Source organism: Eulemur rufifrons, chromosome 12 (assembly GCF_041146395.1).
Source record: "Eulemur rufifrons isolate Redbay chromosome 12, OSU_ERuf_1, whole genome shotgun sequence".
NCBI lineage: Eukaryota > Metazoa > Chordata > Mammalia > Primates > Lemuridae > Eulemur > Eulemur rufifrons.
Genome location: NC_090994.1, coordinates 23,260,137 through 23,284,197, shown reverse-complemented (window position 1 = coordinate 23,284,197; position 24,061 = coordinate 23,260,137). Strand labels below are relative to the sequence as shown.

General features: G+C 35.6%; 1 protein-coding gene across 1 annotated transcript in view; it reads right to left on the bottom strand.

Annotated features, from left to right (window-relative positions):
- LOC138393671 (disintegrin and metalloproteinase domain-containing protein 5-like) overlaps window positions 1-24,061 on the bottom strand; it is a 99,074-nt gene that overhangs the window by 50,534 nt on the left and 24,479 nt on the right. The window contains exons 9-12 of the mRNA XM_069485050.1: window positions 20,058-20,129; window positions 19,701-19,867; window positions 18,848-18,929; window positions 10,229-10,365 (exon numbers count right to left, since the gene is read on the bottom strand). Coding sequence (XP_069341151.1) covers window positions 10,229-10,365; window positions 18,848-18,929; window positions 19,701-19,867; window positions 20,058-20,129 — 458 coding nt within the window. The remainder of the gene's footprint in view (window positions 1-10,228; window positions 10,366-18,847; window positions 18,930-19,700; window positions 19,868-20,057; window positions 20,130-24,061) is intronic.

The following is a 24,061-nucleotide window of genomic DNA, read 5'->3' as shown; positions in this document are numbered from 1 at the left end:
TTTTATCTATTTAATTTCATTTCTGTACTGCTTCCGTAAATGCCTATGTAAACATGTTAGTATTAACTTTAATAGCATATTTTAGAGTTTCTGCTCTCCAAAATTAAACCTCTTTCCAATAAAAATCAGTTATAGATTTCCTATTCAGACAAGATGACATAAGCTTACTTTACCCTGCTTCTCCACACTAAATACAAGTATAAAATCTGAAACTAGTGCACGAAGCAACTTAAGGAGAATTCTGAAAAGTCAAAAGAGAGACTTAAACCGGTTTGAGTTCCCAGGACTAGAAGAACAACAAAGTAGCTCAGCATCTTATATCTCCCCACCCAGAAAAACATAATGATCCAGGCTTAATGCTTTCAACCTGACAAAAAAAGGTAAACTGAGTAGATTCACTCCTCCCCAAGATCTAACGGGAGTCCTGCTGAAAACACCAGGTGAGCACAGCACCACCAGCAAGGGAGATCAATCTGAATCTCTGCTAAGAGTAATTGACCAAGGGAAGTGTTCTCCTGACATAGTAGGCCTCAGACTCCCCTCTGCCACTGAGAGTCACCAACTGGTGGGACCACACCGGTAAGAGGAATCCTGATACAACAAATGCACAGCCAAATTAATCTCGGAGAATATGCATATCAAATAAATAATGATATTAACAGATTATAATACTAATGATTAAAATAACAATTCAAGTTCATGCCAATATAAACAAATATATCAATAAATAAATGGAGGAGAAAGAAAAAAGCTTCCTATAATTGAATGCTAATGTACAAATATAGAATGAATGACATTCACTATTTGACAAGTATCATAGTAATAAATTAACCAAGAACTATCAAAGGATGCTAAAATTTATGGGTGAAAATTTAATAAAGGAAAGGATATTTACATGGTCTCAAAGTATCTCTCCACAAAATAGTAACTACCAAGGTCATAAAGGACTAAGAAAAACTGAGGCTCTGTTCCAGATTGAAGGGGAATAAAGACATATATGTCAATTAAATGCAATGTGTAATCTGAATTAGATCTGTAAAAATTATTTTTCTATTACTATATAGGATATTATTGAAATAACTATTAAACACTCAAAGGAAAATAAAAAACAAATCATTCCCTGTCTTCCACAGGCAGGAAAGCACCTGCAATAACAAATGTGTGGCCAGGGAAGGCTTTGTCTACATAAGCCTGAACTATCCCTCCCCCACTGAAAAAAATGAGGCAACTAGGACTGGGAAATGTCTTCTGCCCACTCAGAGAGCACAGCAGTCACCAATGACACCTCACAGTGATGAAATGACACAGAAAAGTAAACAGCAAAATGCACGAGGGAATAAAGGATGCTATTTTAAAAGCGAAGAGATTTATTTTAAAAACAAAAACTATAGGTAAGATCATGCTATAGTTTTATGAACTATAGCACTGTAACAACCTGAATGATTTTCCCTTAAGATTGGGAACAAAACAAGGATTTTCACTCTCACTCTCACCATTTCCATCCACACTGGACTGACTTTATCTCAGGTGCGAGTAGGCAATAAGTAGGAATGACATGCAAGTAGACAAAAACGAAAAAAATAAGTAAAACTGCTTTTATTCACAGGTTACAAGATCTTGTTTATCAAAACTCTTGAGGAATCAACAAATAAAATCTCCCAGAACTTCTAAAAAAAATTAAGCAAGTTTGCAGCACTCAAGGTCAATATCAAAAAATCAATTATATTTCTATGTACTGGCAAAGAATCATCTAAAAAATGAAGTGAAGAAAATAATTCTATCCATAATAGCATTAAAAAAGAATAAAATACTTAAGGATAAATTTAACAAAAGAAATGCAAGACCTGTTAAATGCAAAATATAACACATTGCTGAAAGAAATTAAAGAGGACCTAAATGAATATACCATATTCAAAGATCAAAAGATTCAACATTGTTAAGAGGGTAATCCTCCTGAAATCAAACTACACTATTGAACAGTGCAATGCTTATAAAAATCACAGGAGGAATTTCTGTAGAAATTGGAAAGCTGATAATAAAATGTATATGAAAATGTAAAGACCTACACTAGCCAAAACAATTTTGGAAAATATGAAAAAATCTTGGGGGACTTGCACTACCTGATTTTAATGTAAAGCTACATTAATAGAGACAGTGAGTGTGCTTTTCTATAAAGATAGAAAATAAAATGAAATAGCATAGAGATGCCAATGATCCACACATTTATAGTCAATTGATTTTTGACAAAGTTGCCTATTCAATTAAGTGGGGAAAAGACTAGGTTTTGCAACAAATAGTGTTAGAATAATTGTAAGTTCACATGCCAAAATAAAAATTAACTTAGACACATCTACAATTAACTCTAAATATATCATAAAACTAAATATGAGTGCTATAAAACCATAATTCATAAAAGAAAGAAATTGATAAACTAGACTTCTAATCACATTTTTTAAATCTCAAAAAAGAGACTATACATAAAATGAAAAGATAAACCACAGACTGAGAGAAAATAATTGAAAATTATGTATATACTAAAGAAACCATAGCCAGAATATATAAACAAATCTTACAACTCATTAAGAACATGAAAATCTAAATGTTTATTTTAAAAAATTGAAAAAATATCTGAATAGTCACTTCACCAAATAACACATTGGTGATATGAAGCATGAAAATATGTTCAACATTGCTAGTTTCTAGAGAGGAGCAGATAAAACCAACATGACAAAATACTACACCCTGAACAAAATTACTCAAATTGAACATCCTGAGCATACCAAGTCTTGATATTGACGTGGAACAACCACGACTACACAGTTTTTAGGAACCAATTCAAAATGGAAATTTGGGGCCCCTTGTTTATAAAGCAGGGGGAAAGTACTGTTAATGATATTAAAATAAAAATCTTTTTCCTTTCTTCAGCAGTCTCTCTTGCTCTCTTTCTCTCTCTGAACTTGTCATGCTGTTATTTGTTTGCTATTTAATGTCATTCTAAACAAAAATTAAATTTTAAATTATTAGCATGAATTTTACCATTTATTTTTATATTGTACAATGCTAGTTTTTTAAATGCAAGTATCAAAGAATTTTAACTTTTTAAAATTTTATTGTCAGTTGACAAATAATTATTGTATACATTTATGGGGTACAATGTGATGTTTTGATATATGCATACATTGTTGAATAATTAAACCAAATTAATTAATATATCCATCACCTTACATACTTGTTTTTTCTGGTAAGAATGTTTAAAATGTACTCTTCAGCAATTTTGAAATATGTAATACATTAACTATAATCACCATGCTGTGCAATAGATCTCTCAAACTTGTTTCTCCCGTCTAACTGAAACGTTGTACTTTTTTATCAGCATCTCCCCATTCGCCACCCACCCTCAAGCCTCCAGCAACCACCATTCCACTCTCTACTTTGATAAGTCTCACTGTTTTGGACTCTACACAGGAACGACATAACGCAGGACTTGTTTTTCTGTGCCCAGCTTATTTCACTCGGCATCATCTCCACCAGGTTCATCCACATTGTCACAAATTACAAAATTTCCTTCTTTTTAAAGGCTGAATTGTGTATAAATACCACTGCTGTGACTTGAGTATGTCCCCTAGTGTTCCAGTGCTGAAAACTTACTACGTAATGCAACAGAGTTGAGAGGTGGTACATTTAAGAGGGGCTTCAACCATGAGACCTCTGCTGTCTTGAGTGGACTAATGTCATTACCGTGGGCGTGGGGTGGTTATAGAAGTGAGTGTGATCCCCTCTCTTGCTGCGTTGCATGCTCTTTTCCCCTTCTGCCTTTCATCCTGGGTTGAGACAGCAAGCAGGCCCTCACAAGATGCAGGACCCTCTGACCTTGAACTTCTCAGCCTCCAGAATCATAAACGAAATAAACCTCTGTTCTTCATGAATTACGTAGTCTTAGGTATTCTATTAGAGCAGTACAAAACAGAATAAGGCAGAAAATTGGTACCACGTAGTGGGACTGCTGCTGTAAGAAATACCTGAAAATGTAGAAGCAGCGGCTTTGGAACTGAGTAATGGGTAGAAGCTACACAAATTTGGAGGACCAGGCTGGAAAAATCCTAGATTCCCATAAATGAAGCATTAGAGGCGATTCTGGTGAGAACTCAGAAGAAGAGAAGTGTAGAGAAAGTCTGGAACTTCTTAGAGATTACTTAAGTGGTCATGATCAGAATATGGATAAAAATATGGACAGACAAGCCATTCTGATGAGGCCTCAAAAGGAAATGAAGAATAAGGTATTGGAAACTGGAGTAGAGGCCATCTTTGTTATACAGCTGCAAAAAATTGATGGAATTGTGTTTGTGTCCTAGGGCTACCTGGAAGACAGAACGTAAGAGTGATGAAGTAGGATTATCTGGCAGAAAAAAAAAATCTAAGCCTCAAAGTGTTGAAGGTGCGGCAAGGTTTCTTTTGGACATGTACAGTAAAATGAGCGCGGGGAGAAAGGATTTAAAAACAGAATTTATGATTAAAAAGGAAACAGAATTGAAAGATTTGAAAAACTCTCAGGCTGGCCCTGTACAGAATAAAAAATGATGTTTGGCAGAGAATAGTAAGAGTGTGGCCAAGCACTCTTAGTTCTCTCTCCTCGCTAAAGAGATTACTATGGATAAAAGAACACCAGGTTCTATTAATTAAACAGTGAAGGCAGGACCCTGAAGGCATTTCTGAGATCTTTGAGGATACCCCTCCCATCACAGACCCAAAGACTAGAAGGGCAAAATGGTTTCAGGGAACAGGCCCCAGTTGCCCTCCACAGGCTCACTGTCCAGGGCCACCTTGGGACTCTGCATTCAGCTGCAGCTCTCCTTGGCTCCCCCAGCCATGATTCAAGTGGGCCCAGTTGTGGCTCATGCCACCTCTCCAGAGGACACAAGCAGTATGCCTTGGCATTTCCATGTGGTGTTGACTCTGCAGACCTGCAAAATGCAAGCACTGCAGGGACATGGCAACCTCCACTTAGATTTCAAATAATGTCATGAACAGCCTGGAAGCCCAGGCAGAGACCTGTCACAGGGGCAGAGCCTCTGGGCAGCCTCCGCTGGGGAAATGATTAGTAGAGCCATAGGAGTGAGACCACCACAGATAGTACCCACTAGGACAATGCCCAGTGAAGCCATGAGAGTGGGGCAGCCCCCGACACCTCAGAACTGTAGGGCCACCAGTGTGCAACTCTAGTCCGGGAAAGCTCAGGCATCAGACTCCAGTCTGGGAAAACTGCTGGGTAGGCTGAGCACCAGAAAGTCATAATGGCAAAAATGCCTGAGGCCTTGGGGGCCCAACCTCCACCCCAGTGCGCCCAGGATGTGGGACATGGTGTCCAAGGAGATTATTCTTCAGCTTTAAGACAATGTTGTTTTTCCCTGTTGGGTTTTGGAGTTGCTTGAGACCAGTTACCGCTTCCTTCTTGCCTATTTCCTCCTCTTGGAATGGGACTATCTTATGTCTGTCCCCTCATCTGATTTTGAAAGCACCAAAATACAATGTAACTTGCTAATTTCATAAACTCATAGCTAGAGAGGAATTTGCCTCAGGATAAACCAAGCCTTGAGTCTCACCCATATCTGATTTAGATGAGACTAAGGGACTTTGGACTTTTGAGTTGATGCTGGAATAAGATTTTGGGGACCACTGGAATGGAATGACTGTATTTTGCATTGTGAGAAGTACATGAATTTAGGAGGACAGGGTGTAATGCCGTGGTTTGAATATGTCCTCCAGAGTCTGTGTGTTAGAAATTTAATGTCCAAAGCAACAGTGTTGGGAAGTAAGACCATAAAGAGGTGATTATATCATGAGTGCTCTGTCCTTATGGATGAATTAATGTCGCATTATGGGTGTGGATCCACTATCATGAAAAGTGGCCTAATTATAAAAATAAGTTCAGTCCCTCTCCTGTGTGCATGCTTGCTCTCCTGACCTTCTGCCTTCATGGGATGATGCAACAAGAAGGCTCTTGCCAGATGCAGTGCCCTCTCTTGAACTTATCAGCCTCTCAAACCATGAGCCAAATAAATCTGTTCTTTATAAATTACCAGTCTCAGGTATTCTGTTATAGTACCACAAAATGGACTAAGACAATCATATTTTATTCATCTATTCATCTGTTGATAAATATGTAGGTTGATTCCATATCTTGGCTATTGTGAATAATGCTGCAAATGAACATGGCAGTGCAAGACATTTCTTCAACATACTAAGTGTAATTCTCTTGGATATATACCCAGATGTGGGATTGTTGCATTATATGGTATTCTAGTTTTAGTATTTTGAGGAATCCCCATACTGTTTCTGTAATGACTGTATTAATTTACATCCCTGCCAACAGTGTATGAGGGTTTCCTTTTCTCCTCATCCTAGCCAACACTTATCTTCTGCCTTTTTGATAATAACCATTTTAATAGGTATCAGGTCCTATCTCAGGCTTATTTGTTTTCCTGCTATTGAAATATTTTAGTTCCTTATATAGTTTTGGGTATTAAGCCCATTATCACATGTACAGTTTGCAAATATATTCTCCCAATCTGTGGGTCATCTCTTCACTCTGTTAATTGTTTCTTTTGATATGCAGAAGCTTTTTAGTTTGATATGATCCCATTTGTCTATTCTTGCTTTTGTTGTCAGTGCTCTGGATCATATCCAAAAAAATCATTGCCCAGACCAATGTCAAGAAGGTTTTACCCTATGTTTTCTTCTAGTAGTTTTAGAGTTCCAGGGCTCATGTTTATGTCTTTAATCCAGTTGAACTGATTTTGTATATGGTGTGAGACAAAGATCTAGTTTCATTGTTCTGCATGTGGATACCCAGTTTTCTCAGCACCACTTATTGAAGAGATGCTTCTTTCCCCAGTGTATCCTTGGCACCTTTATTAAAAATCAACTGACTTTAAATGTATGGGTTTATTCCTCAACTCTATATCCTGTTGTATTGGTCAATTTGTCTGTTTTATGACAGTATCATGCTATTGTGATTACTACATGTTTGTATTAGAGTTTGAAGCCAGGCAGTACAAGGCCTCCATCTTTATTCTTTTTGCTAAAGATTGCTTTGGCTATGCAGTGTCTTTTGTGGTTCCATGAAAATTTTAATTTTTTTTCTATTTTTGTGAAAAATGACAATGGAATTTTAATAGGAAGTCCATTGAATCTGTAGATCACTTTAAGCAGTATGAATATTTTAATAAGATAATTCTTCCATCAATAAAGATGGAATATCTTTCCATTTATCTGTTTCTTCTTTTATCAATATTTTCTATTTTTTAGTACACAGGTCTTTCAGAATCACTAAAATTATACAATACATATGTCTTGCCCCTAGAGGGTGACTTAAGCTGGCCAAAACAGAAAACTACAATCCATACACTGGAAAGTAGTAAGGAAGAAAAGAATTTTCTCATATTTCTATAATGAAAAGTATAAAATATTGATTAAAAAAATGAAAATAATACAAAAAACAGATATTCCATGTTCATGGATTAGAAGAATCAGTATTGTTAAAATGTTCATATTACCCAAAGCAATCTACAGATTTAATGTAAGCCCTGTCAAAATACCAATGACATTCTTCACAGAAATAGAAAAAATAACCCTAAAATATATATGGAACCACAAAAGACCCAGAATAGCCAAAGCCATCCTGAGCAAAACAAACACAGCTGGAGGAGTCACATTAACTGACTTCAAATTATACTACAAAACTGTAGTAACCAAAACAACATGGTACTGACATAAAAATAGACAAATTGACCAATAGAACAGAAGAGAGAACCCAAAAATAAATCCACATATTTACAGTTAACTCATTTTCAACCAAGGTGCCAAGAACATATATTGGGGAAATGACAGTCTCTTCAATAAATTGTTTTGAGAAAATTGGATATCCATATGCAGGAGAATGAAAATAGACCCCTATCTCTCACCATATACAAAAACCAAATGAAAATAAATTAAATAATTGAATCTAAGACCTAAAACTATGAAACTACTAAGAGAAAACATTGGGAAACATCCAGGGCATTGATCTGAGCAAAGATTTCTTGAGTAAAATCTCAAAATCACAGGCAACCAAGGCAAAAATATTAACAGAAAAATGGGATCACATCACTCTAAAAAGGTTCTGCACAACAAAGGAAACAATCAACAAAAGGAAGAGACAACCCAAGGAATGACAGAAAATATTTGAAAACTGCCCATCTGACAACAGATTAGTAACCAGAAGATAATATCGGCAAAAGACAGGAACAGAAATTTTCAAAAGAAGATAGACCAATGGCCAACAAACATATGAAAAAATGCTCAACATCTCTAATCATCAGGGAAATGCAAATCAAAACCACAATGAGATATCACGTAACTCCAGTGAGGATGGCTTTTATCAAAAAGTCCCAGGACAATAAATGTTGGTGTGGATTCAGAGAGATAGGGACACTCATACATTGCTGCAGGGACTGCAAACTAGCACAACCTCTATGGAAAAGAGTATGGATATATCTCAAAGAAGAAAAAGTAGAACTACCTTTTGATCCAGCAATCCCACTGCTGGGTATCTACCTACAGGCAAAACAGACATTCTATAAAAAAGACATCTGCACTCAAATATTTATAGCAGCACAATTCACAGTTGCAAAGATGTGGAAACAACCCAAGTGCCCATCAATGCATGAGTGGATTAATGAAATGTGGTATATGTATACCATGGAGTACTACTCAGCCATGAAAAACGGTGAACTAATACTTCTTGTATTAACCTGGATGGAACTGGAGACCATTCTTCTAAGTGAAGTATCATAAGAATGGAAAAACAAACACTATATGTACTCACCATTAAATTGGAAGTAATCGATCAGCACTTATGTGCACATATGGAAATAACACTCATCAGAAATTAAGCAGGTGGGGGGGGAGGGAGGTGGATAAATTCATACCTAATGGGTACAATGCACACTATCTGGGTGATGGGCACACTTACAACTTTGATTCAAACAGTACAAAAGCAATTCATGTAACCAAAACATTTGTACCCCTGCAACATTCTGAAATAAAAAAAAATTAAAGGACAATATAATCTAGAAAAAAAATAACCAGAATATAAAAGGTACTCAACTCAATAAGACAAAAAAATCAAATAATCTGATTTTAAAATGGGCAAAATTTTAATAGATATTTCTCAAAAAGAAGACATACAAATGGCCAACAGGTATACAAAAAAATGCTCAACATCATTAGTCATCAGAGAAATGCAATCAAAACTTCAACGAGATATCTCACCCCAATTAAAATGGATTTTATCAAAAGGATAGGCTGTTAAGGATTTTGAGAAAGGGGACCATCAACACTGTTGAATGGAATGTTAGTGAGAACAGCCACTGTGGAGAACAGCATGGAGGTTTTTCAGAAAACTAAAACTAGAACTACCACATGATCCAGCATTCCCACTGCTGGGTATATCCAAAAGAAAGGAAATCAGTATATCACAAAGATATCTGCACTACCATGTTTGTTGCAGCACTATTAACAACAGCCAAGATTTGGAATCAACCTGTGTGTGCATCAATGGATGAGTCAATAAAAAACGTGTGGTCCATTTACACAATAGAATATTATTCAGCCATAAAGAAGAATGAAACTTTGTCATTTGCAACAACATGGATGGAACTGGAGGATATCATGTTGAGTGAAATAAGCTAGGCATAGAAAGACAAATACCACATGTTCTCACTCATATGTGGGAGCTTGAAAATACAAATTTAATTCGTGGAGAGAGAGAGTAGAATGATGGTTACCAGAGGCTGGGATGGGTAAAGGAGAGGGAAGTTGAACAGGGAATGGTTAATGGGCACAAAAATACAGTTAGATAGAAGGAATAATATCTACTGTTCAGTGCCACAATAGGGTGACTATAATTAACAATAATTTGTTGTATATTTCAAAATAACTAATAAAGTGGAATGGGAATTTTCTTTACAAAAAGAAATATGATAAAAGCTTGTGATAATGGATACCCCAATTATCCTGATTTGATTTGTATGCTTGGATCAAAATACCACATTCACATGATAAATATGTACACCTCTTTTGTATCCATCATTAGAAATTTAAAAAAAACTAAAAAGAAATACAAATGTTTGTAATGAAAAAAGAAATAATTTAAGAGTATATATGCATATTTAATAAAGAAAATTCTTACACTGCTTTTGGTGTCATTGTACAAACATCTCCTGAACAATAGCAGATGTCAGTATTGTCATAAGTTAATCCCAAATTAATGCCAAGCAACTGCACAATAATGACAGTAAATGACTCCAAGGATAAACCATCTGTATACTAAATATAAAGAAAAGAAAAAGAGTTAACTAGGAATTATAGTTATAAAACATTATTTACTATAATCAAAAATTAGTATATTAAACTCATTTTTTAAATTTATTAATGCAGTCACAATACCTACATGAATGCAATTGTAATAGTGTTATATAAAATTTTTGATGATAGACTTATTAAACATGGATGAGTCCACATAATAGTTTATATTAAATTTCAAAATACTATTACTTAAAATAACACCAGCTGTCTTAGCAAATCTAACATCCTTGAACACCATATTTCATTGCCTCTTTGAATTATGCCTTTTTAAATTAATTCTACATTCTCTCTATAGTGGGAAGCCTCTAAAATAGGCCCCAATGATCCCTGTCTCCTGGTATTCATGTCTTGTGTAATCCTACTCCATTGAGTGTAGGCCACATTTATCGACTTGCTTCTAACTAATTGAACACAGCAGAAGTAATGGAGCATCGTTTCCAAGATAGGTTATAAAAAAGATGGACTTCTTAAATTCTCTATCTTGCTCGTTCTTGCTGACTCTGAGGGTGCTATGTGGTAAGGTAGACCTGTAGAGCAGCACACATGAGTGAGCCTGGAAATAGATTTTCTGAGGTCTGCCAGCAGCCACGTGACTGAGCTTCAATGCAAACCCTCCCCCAGTCAAACCCTGAGATAACTAACTACAGCCCTTGTTGACACCTTGAGGTCAGCCTTTGTTATTTTTTTTTTTTTTTTTTTTTTTGAGACAGAGTCTCACTCTGTTGCCCAGGCTAGAGTGAGTGCCGTGGCATCAGCCTAGCTCACAGCAACCTCAAACTCCTGAACTCAAGCAATCCTCCTGTCTCAGCCTCCCAAGTAGCTGGGACTACAGGCATGCACCACCATGCCCGGCTAATTTTTTCTATATATATTTTTAGCTGTCTATATAATTTCTTTCTATTTTTAGTAGAGGTGGGGTCTCGCTCTTGCTCAGGCTGGTCTCGAACTCCTGAGCTCGAACGATCCGCCCACCTCGGCCTCCCAGAGTGCTAGGATTACAGGCGTGAGCCACCGCGCCCGGCCTGAGGTCAGCCTTTGTAAGAAACCCAGTGTCTGTGATGCCCAGCACTGTCTGGGATGGGCACACTTGTAGCTCCGACTCGGGCGTTGCAAATGCATTATATGTAACCTAAACATTTGTACCCCTGTAAAAATTTTTAAATAATAAAAATAAATAAATCAAAAAAAAAAAAAAAAAGGAAAACCAGAGTCTGAACTACCCATTAAACTGCTCCTAGATTCCTGACCTACAGAACTATACTGTTTTTATCTAGTAAGTTTTGGTGTGACCTGTTACATAGGAATAGATAACAGTAGGTATTGTCGTACTCTACCATATCATTTCTAATGTTTATATTTTCTTTTAAAAGTCCGGCTCAGAAGACAAAGAGTGTTGCCATATAGGTGAGAGAAAACAGCTATCATTCTCAATTTTAAATAATTTTGCATTAGAAATTGGAAATATTTGGACTAACCCAGCCTTTATATACCTTAATTATGCACATGCCATTACTTTGCATATTTAAGTACTGCAACAAAAAGATCAATTAATCCCTCAACCACAAAGCAAAATAATAGGAGCCTCTCGATATCTCCATAATGCAAAAATAACACCATAGAAGAAAGTTAATTATCTTGTAAACTAATTTGAAATTTCTGGTTATGTGAAATGCAGTTGGTGTTTTACGTATGGAGAGAAAGAGAGCAATGACCATGAGAGAGTAGCGAGTAAAGAGCAGCTCACAAAGCTGGCCATGATCAAGGGAGATGTTTCTAAATTTTTGATGCTCTATATTGCCCTGGGTTGGTTATTGTTCAACTATAGCCACCAGCACGTAGAAAAGCAGCATGGCCAATACAACAATAAAGTAATGCATCAAGCGTGTCAGTACACCTTCAAAACAGAGTTAGTAATTTCATTTCCTGGAAGACTGCTTGAACCCAAACGATCCTTCCCCCATCCCAGCTTTTGATCAAAAGCAGTTATGAGGACAGAAGTAAGGAATGGATTGTAGAAAAGATCAGATTTTTACCAAACTTTGGCATTCCCTCTATTAACCAGAAGGGGAAATAATTAGACTCCACTTTTTATTGGTATAAAATACCAGCCAAATTAACTGATATTCCAAGGAATCATGTAAGAAAAATGATACATCAGATCAATATAAGCACTATAAAAACAACAAAATGGATTTCAAATCTGTCCTTCTATATTCTGCTATAAGATCACAGGGCTGAGAATCTGCAAATTACACTTCCCTTTTTTTTTTTCCTTAGGTCACTGAACTACTGCAGTTGGAAGGAAGAACTGACTTTCGTTTTTCCATGAACTGTTGTTTCTGTCAGCATTGCCCAACGAGCAACATTTTGCCCCTGGAGTGGAAGGTCATTCCCGTATCTGCAGTTTACTCCAGGACTAATAGTTTCTCAACTACAGTTTCTTCCAGTACTATCAGAACCAGTCTGATCTTGGTCCTTGAAAGTAGCAGCAGCTGGAGACAGTGTCCTCTTCTCGAGAGGCCCAAGCGCAGACTGGCTGTCCCCTCTTCTGACCTCAATTCTGGTAACACCAACTCTTCCTTAGTCCTAAGAGTCATAGCTGAATCTTTTCATTCTCTCTCTGTTAACTCATTATTCCCTTTTGACATATCTTTGGACTGTAGATACCTGTATAACCAATTCTCTGCTCTAAATCCCTTCTGTCAAAATACCTAGTACAGGTATTTGCACAGGTTCCTTACTGGCTCTGACGTATATGACACTTACAAGTGCAAGGCCTGGGAGGACAGTAAACGGAACGCCACATACTTACAGAAATCAGAATGTATGAACCAGAATGGGTAAAGGAACACAAATTTAAACTACAATTAAAAAAATTTGCAGAAATGAAAAAGACATTTAAAAAAAGACATTGGGAGGGGTATGACATTGGCAAGATGGCCAACTAAAAGCCCCTACCACTTGTCCCCCTCATAAAGACATGAAAAAGCAACTACATTTTGATGAAAATAACTAAATGAGAACACCAAGTACATCAAAGGAGTAGCAGACACCCTGTGGAGCACAGAAACCAGAATAGTCACTGGGAGAAGAGAGGGAAATACTTTGTTTCCACCATTCCATCCTCCCATCGGGATCAGCTTGGAGCCAGGAGGGACTTTTCTCTGGACAGAAAAGTTAAGTAAGAAAACCCCAGCTGCCCCCATCACCACCTTGGACATCTACATTCCTCACCACTGAGGACTCCTATGGTCCTCCTAGATGTTAAGCCCGGCTAAACGAGCTGTGCTCCCCCAGGAGAAGGAGCCCACAGTGTGCCCTGCCCCTATAGCCTGCACTGCTACAGCGTTACGCCATTTTGGAACCAGCAGCACTGCTGGATTGTGTCCTATTCCAGAGGTGAGTATCCGCAACACTCTTCCATCCCTGAGGCTTTGCCACAGCTGAAACACCCCTGCCCGATGGCCCGTCATCCCTGAGCCAAGCTGCTGTTATATCTGACCCTGTGGGGCCAAGCTGCTGCACAGCCACTCCATCAATCCCTCCCAGTCCCTGCTGTGCCCTGACCCTCAGGGAGTGAGCTGAAGTAGCACCCTGCCTCCCAGGGAAACAGTGCCTTGGCCACAAAGAGCAGCCAGGCACCCCCATGCCTGAACTAAAGTGATGCCCTGTCTTCCTAGGTAACAGTGCCTTGGCTTCCCAGAGTGGTCATACTCCACAGTGCCTGAGCTGAAGTTGCACCCTGCATCCTGGGAATCATTGTCTTAGGTGCTCAGAGCACTCATTCCCCCCCCCACCCCCCGCCCCAGCCTGAGCTGAAGTGGTGCCTCACCTCTGGAAGAATCAGTGCCACGGTGAAGCTGAGCACCTGCACAACCCAGGGCTGAGCTGATGTGGTACCACATGTCCCAGTGAAACAGAGCATTGACTAAGTTGAGACATCCCAAACTACAAGCTGAACAAATACAGTAGCCTGCATGCCTAGAACAGGACTATCCCCTCGAGTCTGAGCTGCTGATACACGGCCCCCTTCCTGGGGAGTGGAGTCATTGCTGTGCTGCTCCCTGTTCCCCAGAGCCCAAACAGCTTTGCCGTGCCATTCCAGGGTTCTGCTGCTGCTGCACCTGGCCTCAGAGAGTATGGGATACTGCCAGGTCCTACTGTGTCAAGGTCCAGAGGAATTACATGGTGCCTCCTCCCCAGAGGAATGGGTTGCCACTGAGCCCTATTGCATCGGGCTTCTGAATTGGAGACGTACCCTGCTCCCTGGGCTCAAACCTCAAACTTTTTGACAACTGGATTTAACAGGTTTTTTTTTTTTATAGAACTTTCCATCCAACAGCAGCAGAATGCACATTTTTCTCTAGTATACAGGAACATTCTCCAGGATAGACTACATTTGGCTACAAAACAAGTCCTAACAAACTTGAGATGATCAAAATTTTCTCAAAATTTTACTTTTTCCAACCATAATAGCATGAAACTAGAAATCAGGAACAGGAATTTTGGAAAACTGAAAAATATGTGGAAAATAAGTAACATGCTCCTGAACAACCAATGGTTCAAAAAAGAAACTAAAAGGGAAATTTTTAAAAATCTTAAGAAAAACACCTACGGAAATACAACAAGCCAAAACCCATGAAATGAAACAAAAGCAGTTTTAAGAGGGAGATTCATTGCAATAAATACATGCATTCAAAAGAAGTAATATCCCAAATAGCCTAACATTCGTAGCCTTGAGAAACTAAAAAAGAAAAATCTAAACCCAAAGTTAGCAGAAAAAAGGAAACAACAAAGATAAGAACAAAAATAAATTAAAAGTAAATAGAAAAACCATAAAGAAATCATTAAAACTCTTACAGACATTGGCCTAGGCAAAGAATTTATGAAAGAGACCCCAAAGGCAATCCCAGCAACAACAAAAATAAATAAATGGGACCTGATCAAATTAAAAAGCTTCTGCACAGCCAAAGAAACTGTCACGAGAATGGGAAAAAATTTTCGCATGCTACACATCCGATAAAGGGCTGACAACTAGAATCTATTTAGAACTCAGGAAAATCAGCAAGAAAAAAATCAAACAACCCTATCAAAAAGTGAGCAAAGGACATGAACAGAAATGTTTCAAAAGAAGACAGAATAATGGCCAACAAACATATGAAAAAATGCTCAGCATCTCTAATCATCAGGGAAATGCAAATCAAAACCACAATGAGATATCACTTATCCCCAGTGAGAATGGCCTTTATCAAAAAGTCCCAAAACAATGAACATCGGCGTGGATGTGGAGAGAGAGGAACACTCATACATGGCTGGTAGTACAACCTCTATGGAAAATAATATGGAGATACCTCAAATAACTAATGAGCATCTAAAGAAGAAATAATATCAATATTGTGCAAACAATTTCCCAAAATAGAAAAGAAGGAATACTTCCTAATTTTTTTATAAGGGAAGCATAACCCCAGTATTAAAAAATCTAACAAGGAATTACAATAAAAGAAAATCACACAGCAATATCACTGTTAAATAAACAAATCCTTAAAAACATTAGCAAGATAAAAAAAAGTTAATACAACATTACCCCGTGAAGTTTATCTTAAGAATGAAAAATTGGGCAAATTTAACAATTTATGTAATCATTATATTAACCGAAAAAAGAGAAGATATGATCACCTCAATCAAGGAAAAAAATTTATTTGACAATATTCAGGTAATTCATGATATTAACTCTAAGAATCCTAAGAATAGAAGGAAATTTTCACTACCTGATAAAAAGGAAACCCACAAACACACAGATACCCCATAACTACATTCATACTGAATGGTTATTATTGAACATTTTCCTCCTAAGTTCAGGCAAAAAGCAAGGATGTCCTTTCTCATCACTTTCATTAAACATTGCCCTGGATGTCCAAGTGAGTTAAATAAGGAAAGAAAAAGAAGTAGTGAAATTGTATTTGTTCACAGACAACACGATAATGTATATTTGAAATTCTAAATGACTGCATAAAAACAATTAGTGGATCTCATATGTAAATTCAGGATACAGGATATATATAAAATATATGGAAATAAAGCATATTTCTATATATCAGGAATGAAAAAATAGAAAGTGAAATTAAACAATCAATACCAGTTCCAATAACATCAGAACTCATAAAATACATAAAAGTAAAATTAGAGATGTATGAAACTCAACATTAAAAATTATAAAACAATGTCTTTTAAAAGACTTAAAAATGGAGATATAAATCATGTTAGTGGATTGGATGTCATTATCCCCAAATTAAACACCATCACGATCTTAATCCAGTATGGTCTTTCTTCAAGGAACTAGAGAAGCCGATTCTAAAATTTATATAAAAATACAAATGTATATATAGACCAAATAGTATTAAGACAGAACACAGAGGACTTAAACTACCTGATATCAAGAAATTTAATAGGCTACTATATTCAAGGAAGTGATTCTTAACTTTTAAAAAATATTTTAGGATATTGTGATAGGTATTTATCTTCATAAAATTTAATTTTCAAACCATTTGTTGCTGATATAAAAATATAATTTCTGGACTTATAATCAAATTTTATATTGCTATTTTATAGCATATTTGCTTAACTCATATATTAGTTCATGTATAAATTTTTATTATAAAAATATCCAATTAAAATTAAGATCTGAAGAATAGCACCAGAAAAACACATATACTAACAACTTATATTTAATAATTCTTACCATTTGCTTTATTTGCTTTACACACACCCACACCCCAGCATATACACTCAAACTAAAAATCAGACCTCAGCAAAGAAATATTATTTTCAAGGATAATTAACAATATCAATGAAGATGCAGACAATGGCTGATAGTCTTTCCTCAAGCTTTGGCTAAGGGAGTTGTAAAGGCAGGGACTGAGAATAAAGTCCCTAAGAAGTGTCACATTATTCTTTAGTCATGGTACACATAATCCCAGAACTGGCTTTAGACTTACCTAATCAATAAATGTGACTTTTATAGTAATGGGAACAAGATACACACCAGAACTGGTTTTAAACATGTGTAATCTATCAATGACAATTTGCTTCTTTGTATGTGATACTAAAAGTCAACCAACTGTACAAATAGGTCAGCATAAAAATCAATGCAGACATCCTTTTTCTGAAGCACTCTAAGTTCATTCTCCTTTCTTTTTCTTTATTTCAGCTTATTATGGGGGTACAAAAGTTTAGGTTATGTATATTGCCCATGACCCCCCAACCCCCACCCCGAGTCAGAGCTTCAAGTGTGTCCATTCCCCAGACAGTGTACATCGCACTCATTATGTAGGTATACACCCATCCCCTCCCCTCACCCCCCACATCTGCCCGACAGCCAATTGGTGTTATTCCCAAATGTGCACTTAGGTGATGATCAGAGAAACCAATTTGCTGGTGAGTACATGTGGTGCTTATTTTTCCATTCTTGGGATACTTCACTTAGTAGAATGGGTTCCAGCTCTTTCCAGGAGAACATAAGAGATTCTATATCCGCATTATTTCTTATAGCTGAGTAATACTCCATGGTATACATATACCACATTTTACTAATCTACTCATGTATTGATGGGCACTTGGGTTGTTTCCACATCTTTGTGATTGTGAATTGTGCTGCTATAAACATTCGGGTGCAGATGTCTTTGTTATAGAATGTTTTTTGTTCTTTTGGGTAGATGCCCAATAATGGGATTGCTGGATCAAATGGTAGGTCTACTTGTATCTGTTTGAGGTATCTCTATATTTCTTTCCACAGGGGTTGCACTAGTTTGCAGTCCCACCAGCAGTGTATGAATGTTCCTGTCTGTCCGCATCCACGCACTCCTTTCTAATTTTATACAACTTGGTTGCAGATGAAGTGTGACTCTGCAGTAAGAACTCATTCTCCCTTTCCCCAGAAAACAAAAGATTATAAATATTTGATGGCTGTTTTTTCTTACAGCAGTCTGCTCTTTGTACATGTAATAAAGAATTTAATGTAATAAAAAATTACCTTAAAATGGAAAAATTAGATAATGGATATTAATTAACAAAAAAGCACATAGTGTACACCGATTATTCAATTAGAGAGAAAAATTGACAATCAATATGTTTAATTAACATAAATATTGCATTGACTACATAATAAATATTGATACATAGTATACCACTGTTTGAAAAAATTAAAATTTGACTTACAGAGGCCAAATATGTTTTTTGAAAACAATATGACACTGTGATCAGTTCAACTTTTAAATGTTCTATTTATTTTAAAAGCAATGACACAATTTCATTTTTGTGCTCCAAATTAGTAATGCAAAAGATACAAAAGGATGAGTAAACTAAATAATATATTTATGTATGCTTTAAAATATTTAGGAAATTTTGAAACATGAAAATAGTGAGTGCAAACCAAATAATTACATACCAGAGCAACTCCAACAGCATAATTTTTATCACATATTCGTCCAGGAAATGTGGTTCCTATATAGGTAGGATGTTTCCTGAAGCTAAAAAATAACTTTCCTCATAAGTGCATTTTAAAGTGTTAATAATAATAATTTTCATAGAAGCAAACATTATTGAACAATTACAATATCCTAAGCACCATGCTACTCTGAATTATACTATTTAAATGTTTTCCTCAAAGCTTCAATATTAAAGAATATTTCAATATACATTTTTTAATTTTGAATTTAATAAACATCCAGGAATAAGTATGAGACCTAATAATTTCTGCAAAAGGCTGTTACACTAATGATTGTAATTTTTATTCTTGTTCCCTCTACATTTGTAGCTATAAAAATTAAATTTTCTATGACCTCCTTATTCATTTATTCACTAAAGTTGAACAGATTTTTCTGTACATTCGATTCAGATAGTAGGATAATTCAATATATTCATTTCATTAGAAAATAAAAATATAAGAATTAATTATATGAGAGATAGGAATATAGAAATATGATAACTTATAAGCTTATAAGCCAAAGGATGTCAAAGAAATTATATCATTCATAAGTAAATTCTTTTAGTTATTTCATGATTTTTGAGGAATTTCACTTTTATCACTTACTTTATGTTGTTTGATAAAACATTATAAATTTTGCCTCTGATAGCTCCTTTAGGACAAGGAGGCTAGCTTACATTTTTTCACATCCTATGGTATCTATCAAATTTGTAGAACACAATATGTAAAGTAAAAGCTTATTTTTTATAATTAACATGTTAAGCCATTTTTGGTTATTCTTTTAATGTTATAAAATGCAGAATACTACACTTACACAAATAAGTATGTAATCTGATGTGATTTCGGCTTAAGATGCATGTAATTCCAGTCTGAAAATCGAAATAATAGATTATCAAGATCCCCTGTAGTAGAAATTTTATTTTTATTTGACCAGATTTCAATGGAAGATATTACAACAGTCAGTTTTAACTGGGTAAGCATCTAAAAGGAGAATACAAATAAATAACTTTACATAAATTTGAACATTATATTAAATTTATAAAAATATACACATTTGAGACAGTATTTTGGTTATGGAAACTCTTTGACAGCATAGCAAAATACCACACATATCAATTCGTATTGTCTATACTTTTTCAAAATATATAAAGGAAATAGTTTCAAAACTTACAGTGTTAACAAGGCCAATTATCTGAATCACCTTCTGTGTTACAGTCTTTATGTCAGAGCCCATGTAATCAAACTGAAAAAGATAAAAGGATTTTTAAAAACTAGTAGATGTAATTAACATATCATATCCCTTTCCTTGTATAACATGCTATATTCTAAAGTAGCCATATAACTACATTCCAACTGAAATCCAGGAAATCAGTAACATATAATGATTTAATAAAAATCTTTAATAACATGATTTTAAACATTTAATGCACTCAATTTGGAGCACAACTTATTGTTTATGAAAACTGAATCCCCAATTTTAAAATGTGATGTTTCAAAATACACTTATTTCTAAAATTACACATATAATCCCAAACCAAAAAACATACGCAGAAAGAGGGAAAATCCTAAATGACAGGATCACCATCAAAGTGATACCAGATACCGTCTTTAGAAACTTCCTTTCATGTCACAATGTAACACAGGTTCTTCCTTTCCCCCTCCCCAATAAGCTCTTCTTACATCTAATTGCTTAGAAATGCCAGGACAATATTAAATATGTGAACCTTGCTGCTGATTTTTCACTGGAAACCCTCAAATAGTTCATCATTAAGTGATGTTCAGTTTAAGATGAGTATTCTAGATCATGCTGAAAAACTCCTATTTATAAGCCTTCCTATTTACTAAAGCTTTTATTAAAATGGAGTTGGAATTTTAATCAAATGCCTTTTTGAAACATATGAAAATGATAAAGATTCTTATCTTTTGACCTATTAATGCAATGCATTTCATCAATATATTATTTAGTATTAAAGTGGTAAATTCTATTAACATACTATCAAAATTAATAACAAAAGTTTTTAACTTTTAAAAAGATGGCTTCTCATTGTGGCTTTAATTTGGATTTTCCTGATGATTAGTGATGATGAGCATGTTTTTCATGTATGTATTGGCCATTTTTCTATCTTCTTGTGAAAAACTTCTGTTTATGCCTTTGCCCACTTTGGGTTGTTTGTTTTTTCCTTGCTGATTTGTTTGAGCTCTTCGTAGATTCTGGATATTAGCCCCTCATCAGATGTATGCAAATATTGCAAATATTTGCTCCCATTCTGTAGGCTGTCTATTTACTCTGTTGATTATTTCTTTTGCTATGCAGAAGCTTCGTAATTTAAGTCTCCTTTATTTATTTTTGTTGTTGCTGTACTTGGAGTCTTACTCATAAATTCCTTGCTTAGGCTGATGGCCAGAAGAATTTTTCCTATGTTTTCTTCTAGAATTTTTATGGTTTCATGCTGTACATTTAAGTCTTTTAGCCACCTTGAATTAATGTCTGTATATGGAGAGAAATAGGGGTTCTGTTTCATTCTTCTGCATGTGGCTATCCAGTTTTCCCAGCACCATTTATTGAATAGAGCTTCCTTTCCCCAGTGTACATTGTTGTCTGCTTTGTTGAAGATCAGTCAGTTGTAAGTAGATGGTTTTATTTTATATCAGCAAAGTGGAAGATGAAGAATCAATGGAAGTTTTAAAATTTAAAATATAGTAACAGAAATTTTTTAAAAACTCATTGGATTGGCTCAACAGTAGAACAAATAAGGCAGAAGAAAAAGCAGTGAATTTGGCAACAGAACAAAAGAAATTACACAATCAAAATGAGAGGATTGAGCTGAAAATATAGAGAAGACCTCAAACCCGTGGGATTTAATATTCTTGTCATTGTAGTACTAGAGGGAGATGAGAAAGAGGATAGGCCTGCAAAAGTATTTGAATAAATAATGGCTGACAAAGTTAAAAATTTGGAAAAAGATATATATATCTACAAATTAAAGAAACTGAGCAAGCCCCAAATAGGATAAATCCAAGGAAATCCACACTAAGGCATGTCATAATCAAACTTTGAATCAAATTCATAATCAAAATATAGACAAAAAAACCTTGAAAGCAGTAAGAGAGAACACACACTTTCTTATAGAGGAAAAATAATACAAATGGGAAGTAGATTTCACATCAGAAACCATAAAAACCCAAAAAAAGGTGACACAACATTTTCCATGTGCTGAAAGAAAAGAACTGTCAATGCCAAATTCTATATCCAGTGACATTATCCTTCAGAAATGAAGGGAAAACAAATATCTGAAGGAAAACAATCTGTCAATAGGATATCTACCTATGAGAATGGCTAAATAAAGTTCTCTAAACAGAATGGAAATTATAAAAGAAGAAATCTTAAAATAGTGGAAACTAAGAAAGAACAAAGAGAAGAGCAAAAATAAACATGATGAACTTTCCTCCTACTCTCACATTATAGAAACTATGTTTGACAGTTGAAAGAAAAATTATAGCACTGTCTGATGTGGTTTTCAATATATGTGGAGGAAATATTTAAGATAATTATAAAATTGGTGGATATAAAAGAATATAAATAGAGGTTTGGTTTCTATTGCTAAAATGTCAATACCAGCAAAATGAGGTAAGGTATGTGTATATACTAATATGTATACAAACACATAACTTCTAGAGTAACCGCTATATAAGTGCTACATAAGGATATATTCTCAAAACCACTATAGATAAACCAAAATAAAATTTTTTAAAACTGTTCAAGTAACCCACAAGAAGTCAGTGAAAATAAAACAAAGAAAATAACAACAGCTGGGCATGGTGGTATGTGCCTGTAGTCCCAGCTACTAGGGAGGCTGAGGTAGGAGGATCTTTTGAGCCCAGGAGTTCGGGGCTATATTGCACTATGCTGATTGGGTGTCTGCACTAAAGTTCGTGTCAATATGGTGACCTCCTGGAGGGAGACCACCAGGTTTCCTAAGAAAGGGTAAACCAGCCAAGGTCAGAAACTGAACAGGCCAAAATCCCATGTTGATCACTAGTGGGCTCATGCCACTGTATAGCCACTCTCCTCTAGTCTGGGCAGCACAGTGTGACTCTATCTCTTAAAAAAGAGAAAAAAGGAAAAAAAAAAAACAGAAGACAAATAGAAGCAAAAATAAAATGATAACATTAAGCCCTAATATATCCGTAATTGCACTAAATGTAAATTGTATGACTATACTAAATTCAAAGACAAAGAGTGGATTAAAAAAATCATAATCCAATTATATACTATAAAAAATTCACTTAAAATATAACTATTTTTGGCCCAAGAACTAGCCCCCAAGAACACACTAACAAAGTAACATAAAAAAGAAAAAATAACAACAGCTGGACATGGTGATGACCATGTAAGCTGCTCTGGAATCTAAAATCAGGCATACTCAGCCCACTGCTTCCATCACTGGGGCCCAATGACTGACTTGGCTGGGCATTCAAGTCCCCACCAAAACTGCACCACAGTCTCAACTAATAACTGTTCCCTAACCACAAAGGAAATCACAGATACTACTGAACCGGTGTAACGGATAAGAAATCATACAAAGACCATACTGCATGCTCCCAAAATCAAAACCAAAGTGTCTTACTCAACCAACAATATATATACATCTTCAGGAAAAAATATTCTCCCCTTCAAAAGCAATTTCAAAAAATTGGAACAAGACACTGTTAAATCAGATGTGAAGCTATCAATGGAAGAACACAAGGAAATACAATACCACCAAAGGACCACAACAATTGTCCAGCAATGGATCCCAATCAAAAAGAATTCCTCATAATGCCAGATAAAGAATTCTAAATATAGCTCTACAGAAGCTCAACAAGATGCAAAGGAAATACAAAAACCAATACAAAAAAATCAGAAAATCAATTCAGGGTATAAATGAGAAATTACCAAGGAGAGAGATATCTTTAAAAAAAAAAAAAACAGAAATCCTGAAGCTAAAAAAGTCACTGAAGGAAATACAAAACACATTTGAAAGCTTCACTAGACCAAGAAGAAAAAAGAATTTCAGGTCTTTTGAAATAACCCAGTCAGACAAAAACAAGGAAAAAAGAATAAAAAAGAATAAGTAAAGACTTTGAAATATCTGAAACTATAAATTATCAGTACTTCCTAAGGGAAAAGAGAGA